This window comes from Aulostomus chinensis, chromosome 13 (assembly GCF_037954235.1).
Source record: "Aulostomus chinensis isolate RoL2024-O1b breed Wild chromosome 13, RoL_Achi_v1.0, whole genome shotgun sequence".
NCBI classification, from domain to species: domain Eukaryota; kingdom Metazoa; phylum Chordata; class Actinopteri; order Syngnathiformes; family Aulostomidae; genus Aulostomus; species Aulostomus chinensis.
Window position 1 is genome coordinate 18,691,733 of NC_141332.1, and position 20,170 is coordinate 18,711,902.

The window sequence follows — 20,170 nt, forward strand, 5'->3', positions numbered from 1 at the left end:
AATATATGTAAATATTTTTATAGTGTCATTTATTATTTTAAGGAGTGTGGCTTGTTGTGGTATATTTTTACAATCTTTTGTAAGAAGTGTATCCATTAGCTAAGATTTTGGATGTTATGAGGCCATGTGTTTCTCATGTCTGGAATTATTTCTATTCATGATTTCCCGGTCCGTCTTTTAATACGAACTCAGTTTTGGACTTTCATTTTATAATCTTGTGTTTGATTTTTTTTGTTCTTGTTCAAGATTCAAGATTCAAGATTAACTTTATTGTCTCAGAAGTGAGAAATTTGTTTTGGGCCAACACCCATGCTGCCGCCACACCACACATACAATACAAACATACATCCAATACAAACATACATCCAGTACAAAAATATATCTCTTACCAAACAGAACCCCATGGCACAACCATGCCATACAAGGTGCCTAAGTGCATGATAAAATAGGTAAATATCACCTAATTAATTTAATAAATAAATAGATAAATAAATGCTAAGAAGAAGGGGGAAAAAAAGTCTGAACTCTGGTCTTATCTGAACTTGTTTACCAGCTTAATTGACGCAGGGAAAAAATGAGTTTTCATATCTGTTCAGTCTGCTGTGAGGAACTCTAAACCTTCTGCCAGATGGGAGGAGGTCATACTCGCCATGCAGGGTGTGTGATGGGTCACAGATCTTATTTGCTTGTTGCAGAGTGGCCTGTTCATAAATACTCTGACTGGAGAAGTTGTTCTCGCCCGGGTGTTGCTTGTGGTAAACAGTTCCTGTTTTATTTTGTAAATCTGTTCACTTTCGTGTCTGTTTAAATCACTTTCTGTCTCTGTTTTCCCTCCTTTTTTGGGTGCACACCTGTGTCTCCTTTATTAGTTAGTCTTTATCAGCCCCGCCCTCTTCCTTGTGTCCAATCAGCTTCCCCCCTCCCCTCTTGATCTCCCACTTGTTTCCTGTTCTTGTTTGTAAGTGCAGCTTCTTCTGTCAAATTTTCTGTTTTGCGGTTAAGCTTTATATTTGAGATGTAGTCTTTCTCCTCAGTTTATTGCACTTTCATATATTTATTTCAAATAATTCTTCAGTTCTTACATTCCTGCCTTTTTGCCCCAGTTGCTGGCCTGTTATTTGGGTGCCCCTACACCACCTGATATGACAGGTGAGCTGTCAGGATATTGCAGCGTATGTGCGTCAATGTTTGACAACCTGTGAGTTGATCAAGGAAATATTAATTACAAAATATATAAATTTTCATATCTATCAAAATATAAAGACTTCAGTGTATCTGCAGTTGATCCTTGTATTAAAAACTACATGAGGAACTGACTGTGCTTCAGTTTTTCTTCTGGCTAAATTGAATTTCATGACAGAAAACACTTGATATTTAACCAGGTGTCATTGCACTCTTGCCTGCTTCTAGTTCAGTTAGGGTGAATACAAGAAGACAGTATTTTTATTAAAAACTCCCACTCCCACACATTTGAGGCAGAGTTACGCATTGAAACAGACCAAACAGGCTGCAGTGTTCCATAAAGGTCTCAGGAAGACTTGAGTATGTGAAGACAGTTTGAAAGGAGTCCAGTTTCTTCTAAAAATAGCAAGCATAAAGATCCTGTAACCCTCAACCTGCAGGTCTTTTTCCTGGACTGCCACCGAGCGCTTAAGACACGTAAGGCCAAGACATGCGGGGATCGGACGGGGATTCTACCGGAACTCCTGACTGAGAGAAAATAATCAAAATAGTCTAAAGTGACCTCATTAGGTAAAGCTGATTTACAGGCTGCCATTTTGAATTGGACACTCTGGTGAGGGATGAAGTGCCAGGCTTCATCCTCTCAGAATTGAAGGTAAGGACTAACACACAGCCTGCTGTTGATATTGCATTTATGCCACTTTCAAACTTATCATTGTCAATATAAATTGGTAAGAGGTAGAGGGTTTCACCGTCGTGTATCTTTGTGCAAGGACTGTTTCTTTACAATAAGAATCAAATGTTTTCAGATAATACAGTAAAGCTCTGCAGAGCACACTGTCAGAGGGTTATCGTTCTCATCACAGAAAAATCTGGATTAACCCAAGTTAGGCATTTTTATCCGTAAAGCTATACCTGTCATAAAATATCATGGTGAAATAACGCTATACCACAACTACCTGTGGGGAAAAAAATCCCCAAACTTCTTGCATAACTGTTAAAAGTATTTTATGGAACACACAGGCTCATGGGTGACGGACTTCTAGTCGTTTGCAATGTGCAGTTCGTATTTTAACCAAGTAAAACAACTGGATTAATCTTAGTTTTATGTTAGAGTCTTGCAAGATGTGCGAAGCAGATTTCTGAGATGCAGTTATTCCTTTTTAGGTTAAACAGCTTATTTTGTCTTTTCAGTGGCTTTTTAAGAGATAAACAAAGTCACGCGTGTTGATCCAATGTGAAACCTAGAGTGCTGGTGTTGCTGGAAGCCTTTTCAACACTTTTCAACACTTCAGTGAAATAGTCACAAAAACATCATTTTCATTACAGTGAAACAATTAAGACCTTTTAAACTCGGATTTCTTCCACAACTCTCAAATATATACATTTGAAATGTCTAAAGTTATTATTGTAAGACAAACTGGATTCGCGTTGGGCCCACATACACGCTACATGGTACTGCTTCACACTTCCATCATGCGTAGTTAAAAGCCAAGACTCCATGACCTTGTCACATTACTGGACACATTTATATTACTTTTCCACAAGTATGTCGCAAAAACCCCAGTCCCCACATCTGCTGCACCTGCTGAGGTCCAGCTGTGATGATGTGAGGAGAAAATACGCAGCCTGCAGCCGCCGTGAATGGGATCACAGCTCTGCAACGACGACAGCTGGATGAGCGCAACAGCAAGACGACGGCGAGTGTGCAGCATGCTTACGCAGTCTCCGGCTATAATTCTCTACCGCATCGACCAAACAGCTTCTCTGGTGACTACATTTAGGGATGGAGCAGCTGTTTTTTTTCGCCACGGTAGCGATAGTGACATCCAAACACCAACGGCAGCGGTGTGAAGCGGCGCTGTAGCGGGGGGAGCGCTCTCTCTCATATCCTGTTGATTCTAGAGGAGCAGCGCGTCAGAAGCAGGCAGCCTCACACCACAAAACCTGCTCGCACAAGCCACACTGGATGGCCTTTCTCCCGGGGTGTGTTTGTAGAAAGGACCGACTAGTGTTTTGACTTGTCTTTGACTGAAAGCTCCTTGGAGGGGGGAGAGGAAATCCTGCTCTCCATTTCGCTGCTTTTGCTCCTCTCCTTTGTCACAGCAGAGCAGGTCGTGATTTTTTTTCTATGCAACGTAACGGGATTCATGGTGGGACTGTTTCCTATCATCAATGTGCATTGATGTAGCAGAAAACGTGGAGGAGATAAGGTAGGTTTGAAAAAGTGAAAAGGCTGTGCAAGAACACACACATCGGCTGATGCACATTGAAGCCATATGGGCTCTTTGTCGTGTGGTGTGAATGTGTTCACACAATCACACGCACACACACACACACACACACACACACACACACACACACACACACACACACAGCATCAATAGTTGGATGTTTTCATTGATAGCCACACACCTTGTCCCTTCTTTAAAACCAAACGCTTCTCCTGTGTGATGAAAGAAATGTGTAAATGAGTGGATATAAAATGAAGATTTCTCTTCTCACAGAAGCCTTATCTCAGCACCTGGATAACCATTTCATTGAAGACAGCCTGCCATTAAAAGGATTCTTGTCTAAATCGGGAATTACACATCCAAACTGGGATCTATGAGCGGAAAAGTGGCGAAGCCTAAAGAAGACAAGGATGCTTCCAAGGGTAAGGGGCGAGCCATTGCCTTGCACACAATGCTTTAACCCTAAATCACAGGTTTGAACGCAGCCCTGCTCTCATCCACCCCCCCCCCTCCACACACACACATATACACACACACACACCTCCCCCCACCTTCCTTGCATGGTGCTCGAATCGCCCTTTGAGGTCACTGAAAACAATAGCAGCCGCTGATGGTGAACCGTCCCCAGCATGTGGATGTTGGAGACGGAAGCAGTTGCTATACTGTAGGCCCCTATAGGCTGAATCCGCACGATGTGTTGGTTTGAGATCGCATGCTTCACTTGCACTGACTTGTACAAAATAGAAATCAGGCCAAGAATCAATGTTACAGACTGGTCATGTTGTGACTGTGTTTGCATTGAAGGCAGAAATGATGACAGTGATTTCTGTCACTGGCATCCTGTTGAAACGTCCCTGTGTGTTCCTGGCTCATATTTGCACATGAGCAGCACACATCTGTACAGTTGTAGCACCCCCCCCCTTTTTTTTTGTTCGCTCCGTAGCTTTTAAATTTGTGACCCATGACACTGATACTGGTCGTATACCGTTATTATAAAGAAAAAGCAAGTGAACTGCCCATTCATCGCCATGGAGACACAGCGGAGACAGGGTTGCCAGAGAAACCTGGCGGGACTAATCGTTGTAACCGCTCCGTGTCCACTGGGGATGCGCATGACACTTTACGCACTGGCACACACGTTATTGCGCCTTTGTCTCAGTGCGATTAAAAATAGACAAATAAATAAATAATGACAACGAGGCGGTTTTTTTTTTTTTGTTTAAAAAAAAAAACAGCTTCCAGGCCTCAAAAATTCCCCCAGTGTTGCAATCTTGATATACATCAGCTGCCTTTTTATGATCAATATGAAAAAAATAGGTTACTTTCTGGAGTGTATTGCCACAACTTACCACTCCATGGCTGCTCGCCACATTGCAGCCTATGTTTATTTAGTGTGGCAATTGAATTGGGTCCCTGTGTTGTCAGGTCTCTGCTCTGTTTGGGGTGATCACTACAAATCAATAAAGCTAATTGGCTTATTTTGGCAGCGCAGCTACAAGTGTTGACATTGATGTAAAGACTGAACAGAGAGAGACCTGCGCTGCCTGTCCCGGTGAGAAACTTCTCTTTACTTGTCCTTTACTTCATAAACACCAAAGCCATTATGCTGCAGTAACATGAGCAGCTCAGAGACCAATTATTCATTGATAATGAACCAGAATGTTTTACCATGTCAGACACACGATTCTGAAGGGGCTGTAAAGTCACTCTGTGAGAATATATCATTACAAATGTAAAGGAGGTTCCTTTTCTAACTCTACAATTCACCAGCCTTGATTAAAAATCGACAAACATTGATTAAAAATAAGACTTTAATTATATCTAATGTCAACAATGATGCATTTTCTTCATAATACTACAATGTAGTCTTTTTTTTTTTTTTTTTTTGGATGACAGCCTCATTTATCCTAACACTTTGTTATTTCTCCAGGGATTAAATCTGGTGCGGATCATCTCTTCCTTTTGTAAACGATTAACGTCTTTTGCACATGACAAATAGATGCAGCTAAAACCAACCAGCAGATACGGGACAGAGGTATCAGCCTGGTGTGTTGTGCCTACAATAGAGCGAGCAAAATGTGCTCAAAACAATTGATTTCCAGATTAACCTCCACAACAAAGTTCCCTCTCATCTCCCCCTCAAAATCAATGGCATGTGTGAATGACTGACTCATTTAAGCCCAAGGGCACTGACATCTCCAGAACTCTCAGATTTTTTATATATATATATATATATTTATATATATATTTATATATATATATATATATATATATGTATCTTCTCCTTAACTGAGAGCCGTCAGCAGAGCCGAGTGTAGAGTGTATCATAGATGCATAGCTGAAGGCCAAATGCTGGTGTGACTTTGCTGCTTTCCAATTTTAGGACGAAAAAAATTGCCGATCTGCATCATTGACAGGGTCGCTTAGTGCCACCGGCCGTCTCAGAGACTTGAATGGCACAGGAGCAGGGAACTGCCAAGGGAAAAATGACCCTGCCAGCTTTGGAAACCACCTGTCCCGCAAATTATTTCAGGGAAGCAGCCCATGAATGCCAGAACCACCTGCTATCACCGTAGCGTTTTCTGCAAGCTGTTGGGCCACGGAAGCTCCAGCTTTTCATTAGCAGCGGGGATATGCCCGTTTCTCTCTCGTTTATCCTGAAATAACTTTGCAGGACCCTCAACCTAGGATGTCGTCTTCACTGTGGCTGAGAAAATCCAATGCATTTGTGATTGTCAGTGTATCAGAGTTTGTATCAAGTTGTTAGATAATTAAAGATCCAACAGAAATCATCACCGTACGTATTGGAAACACCAAAGATGAATGGTGAGAATGTTTGTACAGTAATAGCATTTCCTTTAAAAATAGACTTTACAATAGACAAAGACAGTCTGGCTCGTTGGTGTGAATGCAAAGATGCAGCCCAGCAGAGAGCAATACACCAAGTGTTTTAGTAACTGCTGTGCTTGTGTGAATGAGTTTCATGTATACAATTGTTGGCAGGAGTTTGTGCACCGTCCCTCAAGCTGAAGCTCACATGTTTGATAGAGTTTGAGTTATACAGCGGTTATGTCAGTATAAAGGAATTCCTGGGTTTGCTTTTTTGCAAAGACATTGGCCTGACAGAGGAAGTTGCACTTGCGGGTGCAATGGATGAAGTAATTTGTTTTAAATGATTTTTGAGGGTGCAGATTTTTGTTGCCACGGAGGATGTTGTGCTTATTTCTTTTGCAACGCTCAACTTTGTTGTGAAAATGCTGCTGGAAAATCTGCAATGCCTCAAGGACACAGCTGTCTTGACCCTTGTAATTAATATATATAAAATAACTGGAGCACATTTAGAGGGCATACAAGGCAATATTCCTTGTCCCTAATTAAAGCAACGAGCAACAACGAGCAAACCCTTGCACCTGCAGAGAATGAGGCTGTTCAGAAGAGCAAGCGGATAGCGAAACCTGGCTTTATTATGTCTATGATTATTATTAAACATCAGAAAAGATCGGACCGTGTGGAGTCCAGTTATGATGGCTTCACGCCAAATTAGCATTAGTCAAAAAAATCACTGTCTCCACAATAAGCCATCACGGAATTGCTGATCAAATTCAGGATGGATCTGGTCCACCCTCCAGGAGGAGGAGAACAAAGTGTTAAAGAAATGACGACAGCCCTTAAAATTGATTGGGTTCTTCCTCGGCCAACGTGCCCCTCCACAAAGTTTGATGACAATCCGAGACAAACATCGACGAAAACATCACCTCATCGGAAGATGTATGAAAATACACAATAAAACCTGATGGTTGCCATGAGAAATACAGCCGTTTTGTGACTTCAACTAAAACCAAAGCCAGATTTGCAGGTCTCATGTCAGTGTACATTCAAAGGTCATAGATTCCTCAGCAACAAGAAGTTGATTAACATATATGATTTTCAGTTGTGCTTTTTGATGAATCAACGCTGAATTTTGTTGTTGTTAATGCAGATTAACTGTATAAACCCATCCTGTTCTGCCGCTCTGTCAGTTAATCTGATTTTTCCTCTGCGGGTCAGTTAGAAAGGACACAGTTCATCATGTAGCGCTGCATGTAAACAGAACGAATTCAGACAGAGAGAGAAAGAGAGCTGGTGGAGGTAGGAGGAGGGGTGTGTAGCGGAGCGCCAGTATCAACACCAGTGAATCACGTTGTGTTAGTTTCTCCTTGTCCTTGTGAGGCTAACTTGTGCAGACAAAGTAACGCGTCAAAGTGTGACGTATATCCACGCTCACAGCATTCCAGAGCCTGAGAAGTCACTTAGGTGAACTCCTGCTTGAGCCTGCACACGTGAACAGTGCTGCATTAATAATGGTGCATCAAAACATTTCCACCTTTAACTGCTGGGCTATTGACAGTTAGATAAGCTGTTGAATAAAATGAAAATTTGAAATTCTCAGTTTGAGTAATGCAACAACTAGTTTTATTTCTCCTGGTCATAAATGTTGGCAAATAACTTACTTGCACCACTCCCCTCAGACTTGTTATTGACAGACTCCTCTATTGGGTCCTGAGTGCCAGCCAGTGGATTCATGTCCTCCTCAAATTGCGGGTCCGGGGCGTAAGACATAAGTCTCGCATATTATCAAGCGCATTAATTCAGTTCGATGACGGCCGCAGAACTGAATCAATAGATATCCAGAGAGGAGTTAGGAGCTGCTTCATCAATCACAATGCAGGCTGGCCGCTTGGCCCTCCACAATACGCACATAACTGCTTGAATCTCATCAGCAAAACCACACGCTGCCTACGGTGTTCACAGCTTTTCATTTAATGGCTGCATCCCCTTTGAAAAGCTTCAGCATCACCGCCTCGTGTGTGGTCAATATCAAGACTGTCATTCGTGATCTTCATCTGTCACTGAGAATTTCGATGTCTGCAGCTGTGGAAAGACTACATGTGCTTCTACTTAAAGTTGTTGACGTGAGAAAATCATCTTCATAATGCCAAAATACCTCACGCCCCTGTGCATTCATTAACCAGTTACAGTAATACACAGTGTGTACAGTTTCACGGCAGGAGGTTTTCATTTTCGTAATCCCAGGGCGAGGAAAATGATTCCAAATAAATCGTGAACCCAGCAAGCTCAGAGGATTTTCTGCTATTTGACAGGGTCAGCTTAAAAATGCCCCCCCCCCCCCCCTCCAAATTACTAATACAAAGTTCAGCTCTTTTTCATTTTCTCATTTTCTCCTCAATCTTAACCGTGTACTTTTCGGACTACCACTGTAACTAAACCATAACAATCGAAACAAACACCAGAAAGTTGAGGCAAACTCAGTCAACATTTATATTCCTATCCAACATGTAAACATTAGGGTCTGTGAGGACATGTTCTGCTGGAAGTATTTGTGATGTCAGGGTGGTGGAGTCGTTCCCTGTCAAATGCTTTCCTGGTACTGACGCAGATCAGGCCACACTGCCTGCAGGAATCCAACTCGCCTCGCATCAGAGATCTGCCACTCTCCATCGCTGACTTGCATGCTTCTGATCTGTGTTTGGGAATGTTGAGAGCTCGTCTCTTCACTTGCTCTGTCAGGCTTGGTTTGTGAGTGACACGGGTGAATTGTCTTCGGGTTCCCGGTTGGCTCTGTTCCCATGATTCAGTTAGTTTCTTTCAAAGGAAAAAAAAAGGTGATGTTGTGATGACTTGTCAGTTTGGAGTGAAAAATATAAAAACATCCTATTATTCTGTCTTGATTTTGACATGACATCGTCACACTGTGTCCCTCCAGCAACTGAGACTTATCTAATACCAAAGCAGAGTGACATCATCGTCAATCTTTTAATATCATCACTCCAACTCTTATTTGATACAATAAGTACAGTATTTTATCCTGCAGTCACAACCTGTCCTGATATCTGAGGCTTTATTCTGAGATTTCTCATCAAACTTAATTTTCATATGTCATCCCTCCTCCAACCGATTCGGTGGGACCACGCCATCAACTGAATGCATCTCCTGAAACTCTGCTGGGTAGCGTCAGTAGAAAACTGACTCCTCTTCACTGTGACCCATACTATGTCACTAATCAAGACCCCCTCCGTGCTTTACCTCCAAGACACATCTATTATTGTCTTCTCCACTGCAGCCGACTTCAGAGCACCGCAAAGCTCCAGATCAGGTCCTATTTTTTTCTATATGCTGCCTTTGGCTTCTATATGTAGACGATATTATATCTCCTACCATTGTTATGCAGACAATAGTCGTTCATGCCTCCCACTGAAGCTTGGTGATCCATCCTGTTTTAGCTTGCACTGAGGAAGTCATGGATGGCAGACAATATAATGCAGATAAACCAGAAATAAAACAAAGGCCCGCTTCTTCAACCTGGTAGACCATTTCAGCACAGCGGTCTTTGAGAAGAAACGAGCATTCAAGAAAGTTTTTTAAGTTCAAGGTTTCTTCATTCTTATCTCACCTTCAGCCAGGAATACAGCAGCAAGACTCTCCAGTGAACCCAAGAAGAAAAGAGCTAACCACTCTTACATTCTTCCTCACTGATACCAGTCAAATACAATATTAAGATAATTTTATTTTGTTTATAAAACATTGCAACATCTGCTTAGATCCCCCAGCTCCAGCTCCTGACCTGAGATCTGCTGAGTAGGGCCGGGCAGCCAACACAAACTGAAGATATTTTTTAATATTTGTCAATGACAAAACGAATCAGTAAATTGTAACACGAGAATTTTAGTGCTTTTATGCATCTTTAAAGTGAGGCTTGGGTCGTCGCGAAACGGGAGGCTGTGGGAATTTTAAAGATCATCACGCTGAGGTGAAAAGAAAGGAGAAGCTAACTGTGGTGACGCTGAAGTCCTGCGTCCATGTTGTCCCTCATTCAGCTTACTTCTAGTGATCGTATTTGCACTTCAGAAGTCATGAAATTAGTGAAGATTATTTTGCCCGACAAAAAAATATCAGAAAACTTTTGTTTGAAATGGAAATTAATTTCTGCGGTAATCTGCCAGACAAAAAGAAAAAAGAAGAGTCCGCACACATCAGCTCCCTTTTGTGCATATATTTTCGCGCATCATCATTCTTTTTGTCTTTCTTTTTGTCTTTCTATATTGATTTTGAGTCCAGCACCTGTTTATGGGATGTGCGCGACTGCTCTACATTTGCGGTAATCTGCTACCCTGTGCCCTTTGGCTTTTGGCGGAGGAAACATCGATGATGCTAACTTCTGTGTTGGCCGATGAGAACACATTCCGTTAAACTGCTTTGAATGAAAAGGCCAAGGAGCTGAAAACTAAAACTAATGATTTGTAACATAATGTGTAATGTAATTTTCATTGTGTTAAGATTTTTTTTTTTTGAAAAAAGTCATATTCAAGAACTGGGATCAAAGTCTAGCTAACAGTTGGGATGTGGTATAGAACATTTTTGGAACGATACCCTGCCGCGGTGCTGTTCTTCTGATCATCCCCTACTTGATCTCCCCGTTCCTTCCCCTGACTTTCTTGGTGGCACTCTTTGTCTGTTTTTTTTTCTGCATTGCAATGCTGTTGTGTTTTTGGGGTGTCATTCATATCAGAGTAGAGCACTTCGGTCAACATTTGCTGTTGCGTCATCAGTGCCAGAAGTGTTCTGTCCCTAAAATCTCTAAATACCTCACTTTTCTGATGCATTAGTCAGCATGCTGCCAGTAATCCACTGAGCTGCATGTCTTCTGAGGGGAAAGGCTTTGTGAGCTGCTCCCTCAGTGCCCGCGGGAGCATGTTGGCCTGGAGGAGTAATTTGCCAGACCACAGAACCAGTGAAAACAATCACTGGTGTCACTGGTTCCCTGCATATTTTTGTGTGCACATCTTCTGTCTCTCTCTCTCCCTCAGTGTTGTTCTCAGTTACATCCTTTGGCCTCACTTTCATTCAGAGACTAAAGGACTTTAAACCAAGTTCATAAAATGACCATGCATGGAACTGCATCTGTTTTCTCCCAAACATAAACACTTATTTTCTTTGGTGACACTGAACTTGAATCTAATTCATATATTTAAATACTTCAATCAAAATAATGGTGCGGATCACGTACTCTGGCAAAAAAGGTGTGGGATTATTACCTGAGGATTCCGGATTACTGAATTTTTACTTTCTGAAATGCACTCACTCTATGCTGCAGTAGTTAATCCCATCTAAAGATAATCCCCATAATTGTGGCTATGTGTGTCAAACTGCCTTGATAACAATAAATGATGTCCCTCCAGAGCCAGAAGTACGACTGTATTTCATGCATATTTAAAAACTATGTCACATGAAGCTTTACTGTTCTGACCGTTGACCCTTGCCTATATGCCTCGAGTGTGTTCTGTTGGGAAAGTACCAACCTCTGAGGTGGGAGATCATGCTGAACACCTGTTGATTATCCCACAAAGACTAATATTATTTTCTAGATTGCTCTGTTAATCCCTTACATTTGATTTTATTCACCTGCTCCCTTTAACTGCTTCATATGCTACGTCTAGCATTTCAGTGCGTCCATGCAGTTGAGGTTTATTTATCATATTTATTTATGATAGAAGTCCCTCTGTTTACTGGCATCCCGCCCAGGGTGAACCCCGCCTCACGCCCAAAAGCTGCTGGGATAGGCTCCAGCCCCCCCACTCCCCCCCCCGACCCTTAACAGGATAAGCGGAAGAAAATGGGTTGATGGATGGATGATGGATAGTCCCTCTGTTCATATTTTTAATTGTGTACTTTTATTCCTAGTTGTTTCATCTTTTCATATGTGAAGCACTTGGTTGAAATTTTGTAGTGTTGCATGAAATGTTTCATAGGACCTACATCACTTCACTTGGCAACAGTTCTGCTGAAATACAGAGGATCATATAAGTCAGTTTAACTTAAATTTAAATCAGGGGTTCAGGAACATTTCAACTCAGGACCCCAAAGTAAAGGAAGCTTTGAATAGATTTCAAATTCAACTGCTATTTTTATACTGTAGTCATGAATGTACCATTTGTATCGTTAAAAACAGTTGAGGCTCTTGACATAGTTTCTAAATATTTTTTGATTTCTGGGAACCATTTAATGAGCCCCCCCCCCCCATTTGTTTCCTATGACCCCCCATCAAGTAGTCTTTGCCTTCTGTTTAGCCAGAGCTCCTGAGCTTATTTCATTTTGTTTATATGGATTATTATAATGATTTTTGTGGGATTTCAAAAACAGGAAATTGGGGAGGGAAGAGAGTCTGTGAGATGGATGTGTAGCAAAGAGCTGCAGCCGGGTTTCGAACCCACAGCCGCTGGGGGTGGTGCATGGGGTCATTAGCCTACGTGAATGCTCTTAACTAGGAAGTGGGTCATTTGCAAGTGGGAACTTCCTAGCCTGCTTGATATTATTACCCAGGAGCCAAGATGAGGTCAGCAGCAGTCCTCATCTCAGGGCTTTAAAGGAAGCAGAGGACATGAAAGTTTTTCCCTGGTTTACTATCTGCTAAACAGTGCAAAGATGACATCAGCAGAAAACTGTTCAAAGTGTGTCGTTATCTCATCTGCTTCATGATGCTGCTCAGAGCGGAGCACGCTTTAATGACTGTCTTTTTAACTCCCATTGTACGGAGGAGATGACAAATGGCAAACAGAATTAAATTGTCTTCATGTAATATTTTTGACAATTCAACTGCGAGTGCTAATGGACTCATGGCAGATCAAATGCTGTAAGCCCATCTGAGATGAAGGCGAGAGCTCATCTGTTCTACTGAGCATGTGGCAGGACTGACTCATTTGTCTCTAAGCATTTATACCAACCTGAGCTCACTTTCAGACGGTGCGCACTTTTTTTTATGCCACGTCCAATTCTGCAGGAGATGAATGTCACAGATGTCATCTTCATTTACCTCCAAACAAAAGAATTGCTCCACTGCAGATCTGGAAAATTAAGTGGATATTTTTGTAAAGGCATGGGTGGTTCTATATGCAGTCCATAACGCCATCATGTCTGCTTCTGTAGGCTTTGGCAGAATTCAAAAACAAATTCAGATCCCTTCATCCTATTTACAACTGGTATTAAAATGTGATATGCACGCGGATATTGAAAAATGCATGTGTAAATTTATCAATTGGGATGTGATGGGATCCGCCGGACCACATCAGGAGGTCGTGATCAAATATTATGTAGAAGTAAATAGAAGTATTTCCTGGCTTTTCATAAACCGAAGCATCATAAATACTATTATTATTGGACGTGTTGTGGAGAGTTGATGTAGTATTGTAGGTTAGAAAGCGGTCACTGAAGTAATTATGGTTTTCCAAGGTTGCTGCTGAAGCCACGAGTTGCCTCCATCATCCAAGACAACCTCCACAGCCTGGCGGAATTGAAACACTGTCACATAGAGTTATTGTGAGTAAAAGAGAGAGAGAGAGAGAGACGTTTTGCAGTCAACGTCAGTGGTGAAATACTTCTGAGCCAAGTCAAGGCCTCAAAATCATGTAGTGTACAAAGATTTTACTGCCTGCTGGAATATATTTTAAATCATTCTCAGGATTAATAGTTGCTCTGGACATGAACTAATTAAAGTTGCTGAAAGCTATAAAGGGGATTAGGGCGAAGTGAGGTGATAAGGTTGGACCAGTGGTAATAAACAGAGGTTAGAGGCTGGAACAAAGCAGACCTGCGAGACGGCGTCTAACTGGCCAGCAGGCCTCTGTGGTGCGAGCGGTAAGGGCAGATGATTGCTTCTGCTTTGAGGAGAATGCAGATTAGGATATTCTGAACTCTCACCAAAGCTTTACCAGTCTGTAACAATGACAACATCAGGAAGACATCATCTTCTCTGCTCACATGGAGAAAATATAGCTAATAAGAGGGCCAGTTTTCAGGGCTAATCCAGCAGCACATTTGAATTAGCAGCAAGACTTGACATTAGTTTAAATGTTATATCATTTTCCCACTGCACGCCGAGCTGGTCCAGCTCACACTACGAGTAGATGAGGAGTTGCCTGTTCTGGTGCATCGTCACAAATCACAACAGAAAGAAAGCAAAGGTGTTGAACTAGAGTGTTGTATCTTGGGTTTGTAATGTTTTGGTGTCCTTAGTAAAAGCAGCATGGAGGAAAGTGACAGTTGTATTTTTTTGCTCCAGTCCAACTCAACACTGACACCACAATGTGAGAGTGCTGACGTGCTGAATCTAAGGCTGAGACGACTCCACGTTACAGAAGTTACTGGTGGAGACAATGAGCTTTCATTTCCTCTGTACTGTTGAGTTGTAGACATTAGAAACGCCATTATGGGCAACAAATTACTACATTCACCCGGGATTTTTGTTCCCATAAATCAGGGCTAGAGCTGATCAATACTTACGTCTATGGCAGAGACATTTGACCCGCGAGTGAATGTTGATTAAACATGTTCCCTCTGCAGACAAAAGCCAGATGTTCACAGGGTTTTTTTGGCCTGTGTGAGAGGGACCTTAATGGCACTCTGTGTATGAGCAGAACCACCGGCTTGGAAAGCTGAACTACAGTAGAGACCAGATTTGAGTTGAAGGATTTTATTGGAAAAGTCAAGGTCGATTTTAAGACTGGTAATGACTTTTAGCATGGGCTCCTTTTTTTTTTTTTATAAATATGTATGTATCTGGCCTGGCCAACCCATGGCTCCTGAGCTGCATGCGCCTCTTTGCCCGGTTTTATGCGGCTCTTACGTTCATATTGAAGTTTGTTTTTTAATGTACGTGTTTGCTTCACTTGAGTTCAATATGGTATTTTTGTCAAACGCGCATGTGCGTGGGATGAGTACGTTCTCAAAATGGCAGGGAAAAAATGCACAGCAAAACGAAAATATGAAGATGAACACAGGACGCTTTTAACAGAGTGGGATAGTTTATATTTTTTTGTTAAACGTAATGGCGAGCCAGTCGGCCTTATACGTCAGGCGTCATGAGCGCATTTCAAAGCTTCAAATCTTCAGCGCCACTTCAGCTCAGTTCATGCTAACATCGACGGGGAATTTCCGAAAGGGACTGACCTTTGCAAGCAAAAGTTGGTCACTTTGAAAAGTCAGGCAGAAAAGCAGGTACAGTTTTTTCCCCAAAAAATGACGAAGCACTCAGAGACTGTAATGCTTGCATCGTATCAACTGGCTTGGAACATTGCATGGGCCAAAAAGCCGTACAATGAAGGGGAGTTTGATAAAAAATGCCTCCATGATGTTAAAATCTTGTCTCCTGAAAACGACAAACTAAAACGAATGGTATCAGACGTCAAACTGTCCCGCCACACTGTTGAACACCAAATATCGGACATTAACACGGCTATTGAATCACACTTGCACTCTGACCTTCAAGCGTGTGAGTATTTTACTGTCAAACAAGAACTCCTTGATATTGTGCCATTAAAAGACAGAACCTGTGGCATAGATGTGAAAGAAACAATGATGGCTGCATTTGCGAAAGCAAATCTGCTCATACCAAAACTAACCGCAATAGCCATGGATGGAGCGCCAGCCATGGTCGGATCTGTGAACGGGCTTGTGGGGCTATGCAAGGCTGACCGAACATTTTCCAAGTTTTGGAATTTCCACTGCATCATCCGCAGGGAGCAACTCATGTCTAAACCATTGAATTTGGACAACATCATGAAGCCTGTGATGGAAATCGTCTGCACACATGCACTTAACCACTGACAATTCAAGAATCTCATCGCTGAGCTGGACCAAGGGCTTCCAGGTGACCTGCCGCTGCACTGCACTGTGAGGTGGCTGTCAAAAGGCCAGGTACTCTCTCGCTTCTTTCAGCTTTTGGGTGCTGTGAAACTACTCATGGAAGAGAAAGACAAGGACTATCCCGAGCTCTTGGACCTCGAGTGGATTATGGATCTGGCCTTTTAAGTCGACACGCTGTGTCACTTGGGCAGACGGAACCTGACCTTGCAGGGTAAGTTAAAAATCCTGCCTGACCTGGTGCAAAGTGTGTTTGCATTTGTCAACAACCTGAAGCTGTTCAAGGCCCCTATTCAAAAGGGAGATTTAACACATTTTCCCACTCTGCTAAAAGCCAGCGGGATGTCACTAGCGCCGCCCCGAATAAGCAAAGAGCCAGATATTCAACACTGGTTGAAACCTGCAAGAAACCTTTGTGGCCCAGTTCCGTGATCTACAACTGAAAAGGCCACAGATTGCTTTCCTCGTCGACTCATTTAATGCTGAGATGGACTGTTTGAAAGCCCCGCTAGTCACAGATGAGGCTGCCACTGAGTTGGAGATGATCGATCTTCGTGAAGAGGACCAATTGAAACCTGCTTCAAGGGAAGGGACCACTGAGTTTTGGAAAAGCGTGCCAATGGAAAAATACCCCCACGTCAAACTGGCTGCGCTTAAGATACTGCCAGTGTTTGGGTCAGCATACGTCTGCGAGTCTGTGTTTTCTACCCTGAAATCAAAGCATCGATCTGTTCTGACTGACACCCATGTGAAAGAACTGCTTTGAGTGGCAACAAAGGAATACAAGCCAGATTTGAAGAAGGTTGTTCAAGGCAAGGAGTGCCAGAAGTCCCACTAAGTACATTCATAGTAAAGAAATCACTGTTGTTATTTCATATATTTTTGTTTGTGGACTTGGTTGAACTGGGAGTTCACAGTCTGTGTGAGACAGAGCACACAATGTCCATTGTTGAAAATGATTGGCCTGTGGTCTTAGTACTGTAGGAGCCAATTTCTGTCATTATCATGTTGGTGTGTGACATTTACAATAAATCTGGCTGAGCAAAGGTATGTGTGTGAGAAAGGGATGGGGTGATGTTCGTGTGTGCCCATCTGTGTGATGCGGGTCTTTGCGGTAACACAGTAAAAAATGTGGCTCTTGGTCTCAGACTGGTTGGCCACCCCTGGTATATATAATTGAGCCTTCTCAAGCTTTGTACTACTCAAATTAACACTCATATTCCCATATTAGGGGAAATTTGGTGGTCAGTGTCTTGCAAAAGGACACCGACAGTCCCTGGGGATCAAACCATTCTGTTTACTAGACTCTCCAGAGCTGCTCCCAAATATACATACAGGCTTGACGTATTTGTGGGGGTTGTTTTTGTTGCTGTTCTTTGTACACATTGCATGTAAATGAAGAGTGTGCATGAATTTAAAAGCAGTCAACACTGGCGAGCAGGGAACAGAGCAAGATTCTTACATTTATTCTAAAGGAGGCCCTATGTGATTATTTCCAGCTCTACATTTTTATTCTGTATCGCATGACTCTTATATCCATATATAACATCTACTGACCCTTTATATAACATCTCAGTTCATCCTGTCTGAAATTTTAACTCCTGCTTCTTTAAGAAGCTCCAGATAACACACCTACTTCACTATATGCAACACCTCTGACATAAAAAGAGGATATTTCACCTCACGCCATGATCATTCCCTTAGTTTAACCTGAACCTAAACCTTACCAGACTTAAGCCATAGCCTCATATGAGCTACATTCTAACCATGACATAAAACAATGTATAGAAAGCAAGCAGAATGCTGTCAGCAGACCTCCCCCTGTATTCATATGTAGCTCCAGTTGTTGGAGAAATGTACTGTGACAGCTGATGTTATAGGACATGGTGGTTATGACTGGCTGGAAAAGCGCACAGACTTCTATGGGGGCCTGCCTGAACTGATAGTCAATGAATTGCAATCATGTGCAACTATTTGTAGATGACATGAAGTTTTGGCAGAAGGGGAAGTGTTGGCTGCAAGAGTGGTGAAGAACTGATGAGTCATCAAACTGACCACATGCTTCCCTTAAACCTGCCAAAACTTGACCTCACCTTCATTGTATTTAGCTGCAACATGTACCAGTTGCAGGCTGCAATGTCAGACTGAAAAAAATACTTTGACTCGTAACGTGTTGTTGTGGGGAGAGGCATGGCTCCTGAGGTAGAGTGGCCGTTTAGCAACTGAAGGGTCGCTGGTTCGATCCTCACTTCCCCCGGTGACCATGTCAAAGTATTCTTGACCAAGATACTGAACCCCTAATTGCTCCTGATGGCCCTGATGCTGACCTGTTCAGAGTGAACCCCGCCTCTCACCCGATGTCAGCTGAGATAGGCTCCATCCCCCCACCCCCGCCCGTGATGGATAAGCAATACAGAAAATGGATGGATGGATGGATGTTACAGTGGCGGTGTTGCTAAGGACATATATTGCATGTTAGCTGTGACTGAGTGTTGGCAAGCTGGCGAGTTGGCTGGATGTAAAGATGTATTTGCTTTGTAGCGGGAGGCGGGAAGCGTGAGGAAGAGTAAGCAATTTTAGCTGCTGCTCATTAATTACAGTCTTGACTGACCTCACTACCTTCACCGAGCTGTCGTGCACTCTGGAGGTTATTGCTATTGACCGTATTGATCTCTGGGTCACTCACTAAAAATAGCAGTTTCATTAGAATGGAGATATAAACACAAGTCTCCATAGTGGTTGAAGAGGATGGAGGAAATAGCTTCAGCTTCCTGGTGTCTTGGCTGATGGGGAGAAGGGGTCAAAACAAACTCCATCATGGTGTGAAACACCTGAATGGCTATTAAAGATCATGTGTGGAGGAAGAAATGCTTTAACCTAATTTAAATGCATGTATGTAGTGAACAGATTAACATCTTCAGGTCACGTCTAATGTCAAGAAGGAGCAGGATTCTTATTATTGGCTTCTCTTGAACTGGAATATGAAAGATGACATCGCAGAAAGCCATTCCTCAGAGGAAGCTTATTCACTCAGTACTGATGAGGACAGAGGGTGAAAGGGTAATACATTCACAGTGATAGATTCAGCTGAGAGAAGAAGATAAAAGACTTTCAGATAAAATGGTGGATGGTTGAAATCACAATAAATGAAACCGAGGTAGTGAATATCAGCCTCTCAGATGAAATGTTGCCTTAGGATGCATTTGTGTTGATGCCAGTAATATGGTAGTAGTAAATGAAAAGGATAAAATGTGAGTGGGCTTTTTATTTTGAGTATATTAGAAAGAATGGAGAAGAAAGACATTGTTAAGATGACTGCTAAATATAGCAACGATCCTTCACTGGTCCCTGAAGCCAATTTTACACAGTCTGGAGCTGTGAGCATCACGGCTGCGGCTGCCTGCTTCTCATCAGGGAGACATCATTTACATAATGAGACGCTGCCACAGCAACAAAGCCCCAATAAGCGTGGGTGTCGTCACATATGGGGGTGGATACCTAGGTGCTTTCCTGACATGCACCCTTGACGCGCAGGGGGGCTGCAGCGCTGCCGTCACCCATGCACGCACACACTCCAGGCCCAAGAGGCTGACTCTGTATGGAGAGACACTAGATTAGAAAACAAGGGGTGGGAAAGCCACTATAAATGAACAGTACTCTGGGGGGGAGGGGGGATGTGCGTGTTTGTGTCTGATTGGTGCTCTAACATAACGTCTTGCTTGATCATGCTTTCAGAGTAAATGTTAAACAGCTCAGTCTAACAAAGTGATCATGTGATATCCACTTTTGCTATGATCAAGGGTCGCTCCCCAAGAATTCTGTCTAATGATGCTGCTGTCAGCATGAAATTAGTATCCGACTCTGACTTTGGTTGTGTTACGACCCTGATGTAAAAGAGATTCCCCTCTTCCTGCTCTTCCTAGCCACCAGCAACAGAAAATGCAGCCCTTTTAAGTTTAGTTTAGTTTTTTTTTTTTAGCTTCAGGGTGGGCTAACAGCAAAGGAACTAAAATTTAGCAACCTACGTTTCCCTATCCGAACAAAAAGGAACTGAAAATGCC

General features: G+C 42.5%; 1 protein-coding gene across 1 annotated transcript in view; it reads left to right on the forward strand.

The window, feature by feature from the left end:
• Nucleotides 1-2,884: 2,884 nt before the first annotated feature.
• Nucleotides 2,885-20,170, forward strand: part of fgf13a (fibroblast growth factor 13a) — a 97,690-nt gene continuing 80,404 nt past the window's right edge. Inside the window, exons 1-2 of the mRNA XM_086221877.1 lie at nucleotides 2,885-3,395; nucleotides 3,690-3,838. Of these exons, the coding sequence (XP_086078003.1) occupies nucleotides 3,790-3,838 (49 nt within the window). The 5' untranslated portion in view covers nucleotides 2,885-3,395; nucleotides 3,690-3,789. The remainder of the gene's footprint in view (nucleotides 3,396-3,689; nucleotides 3,839-20,170) is intronic.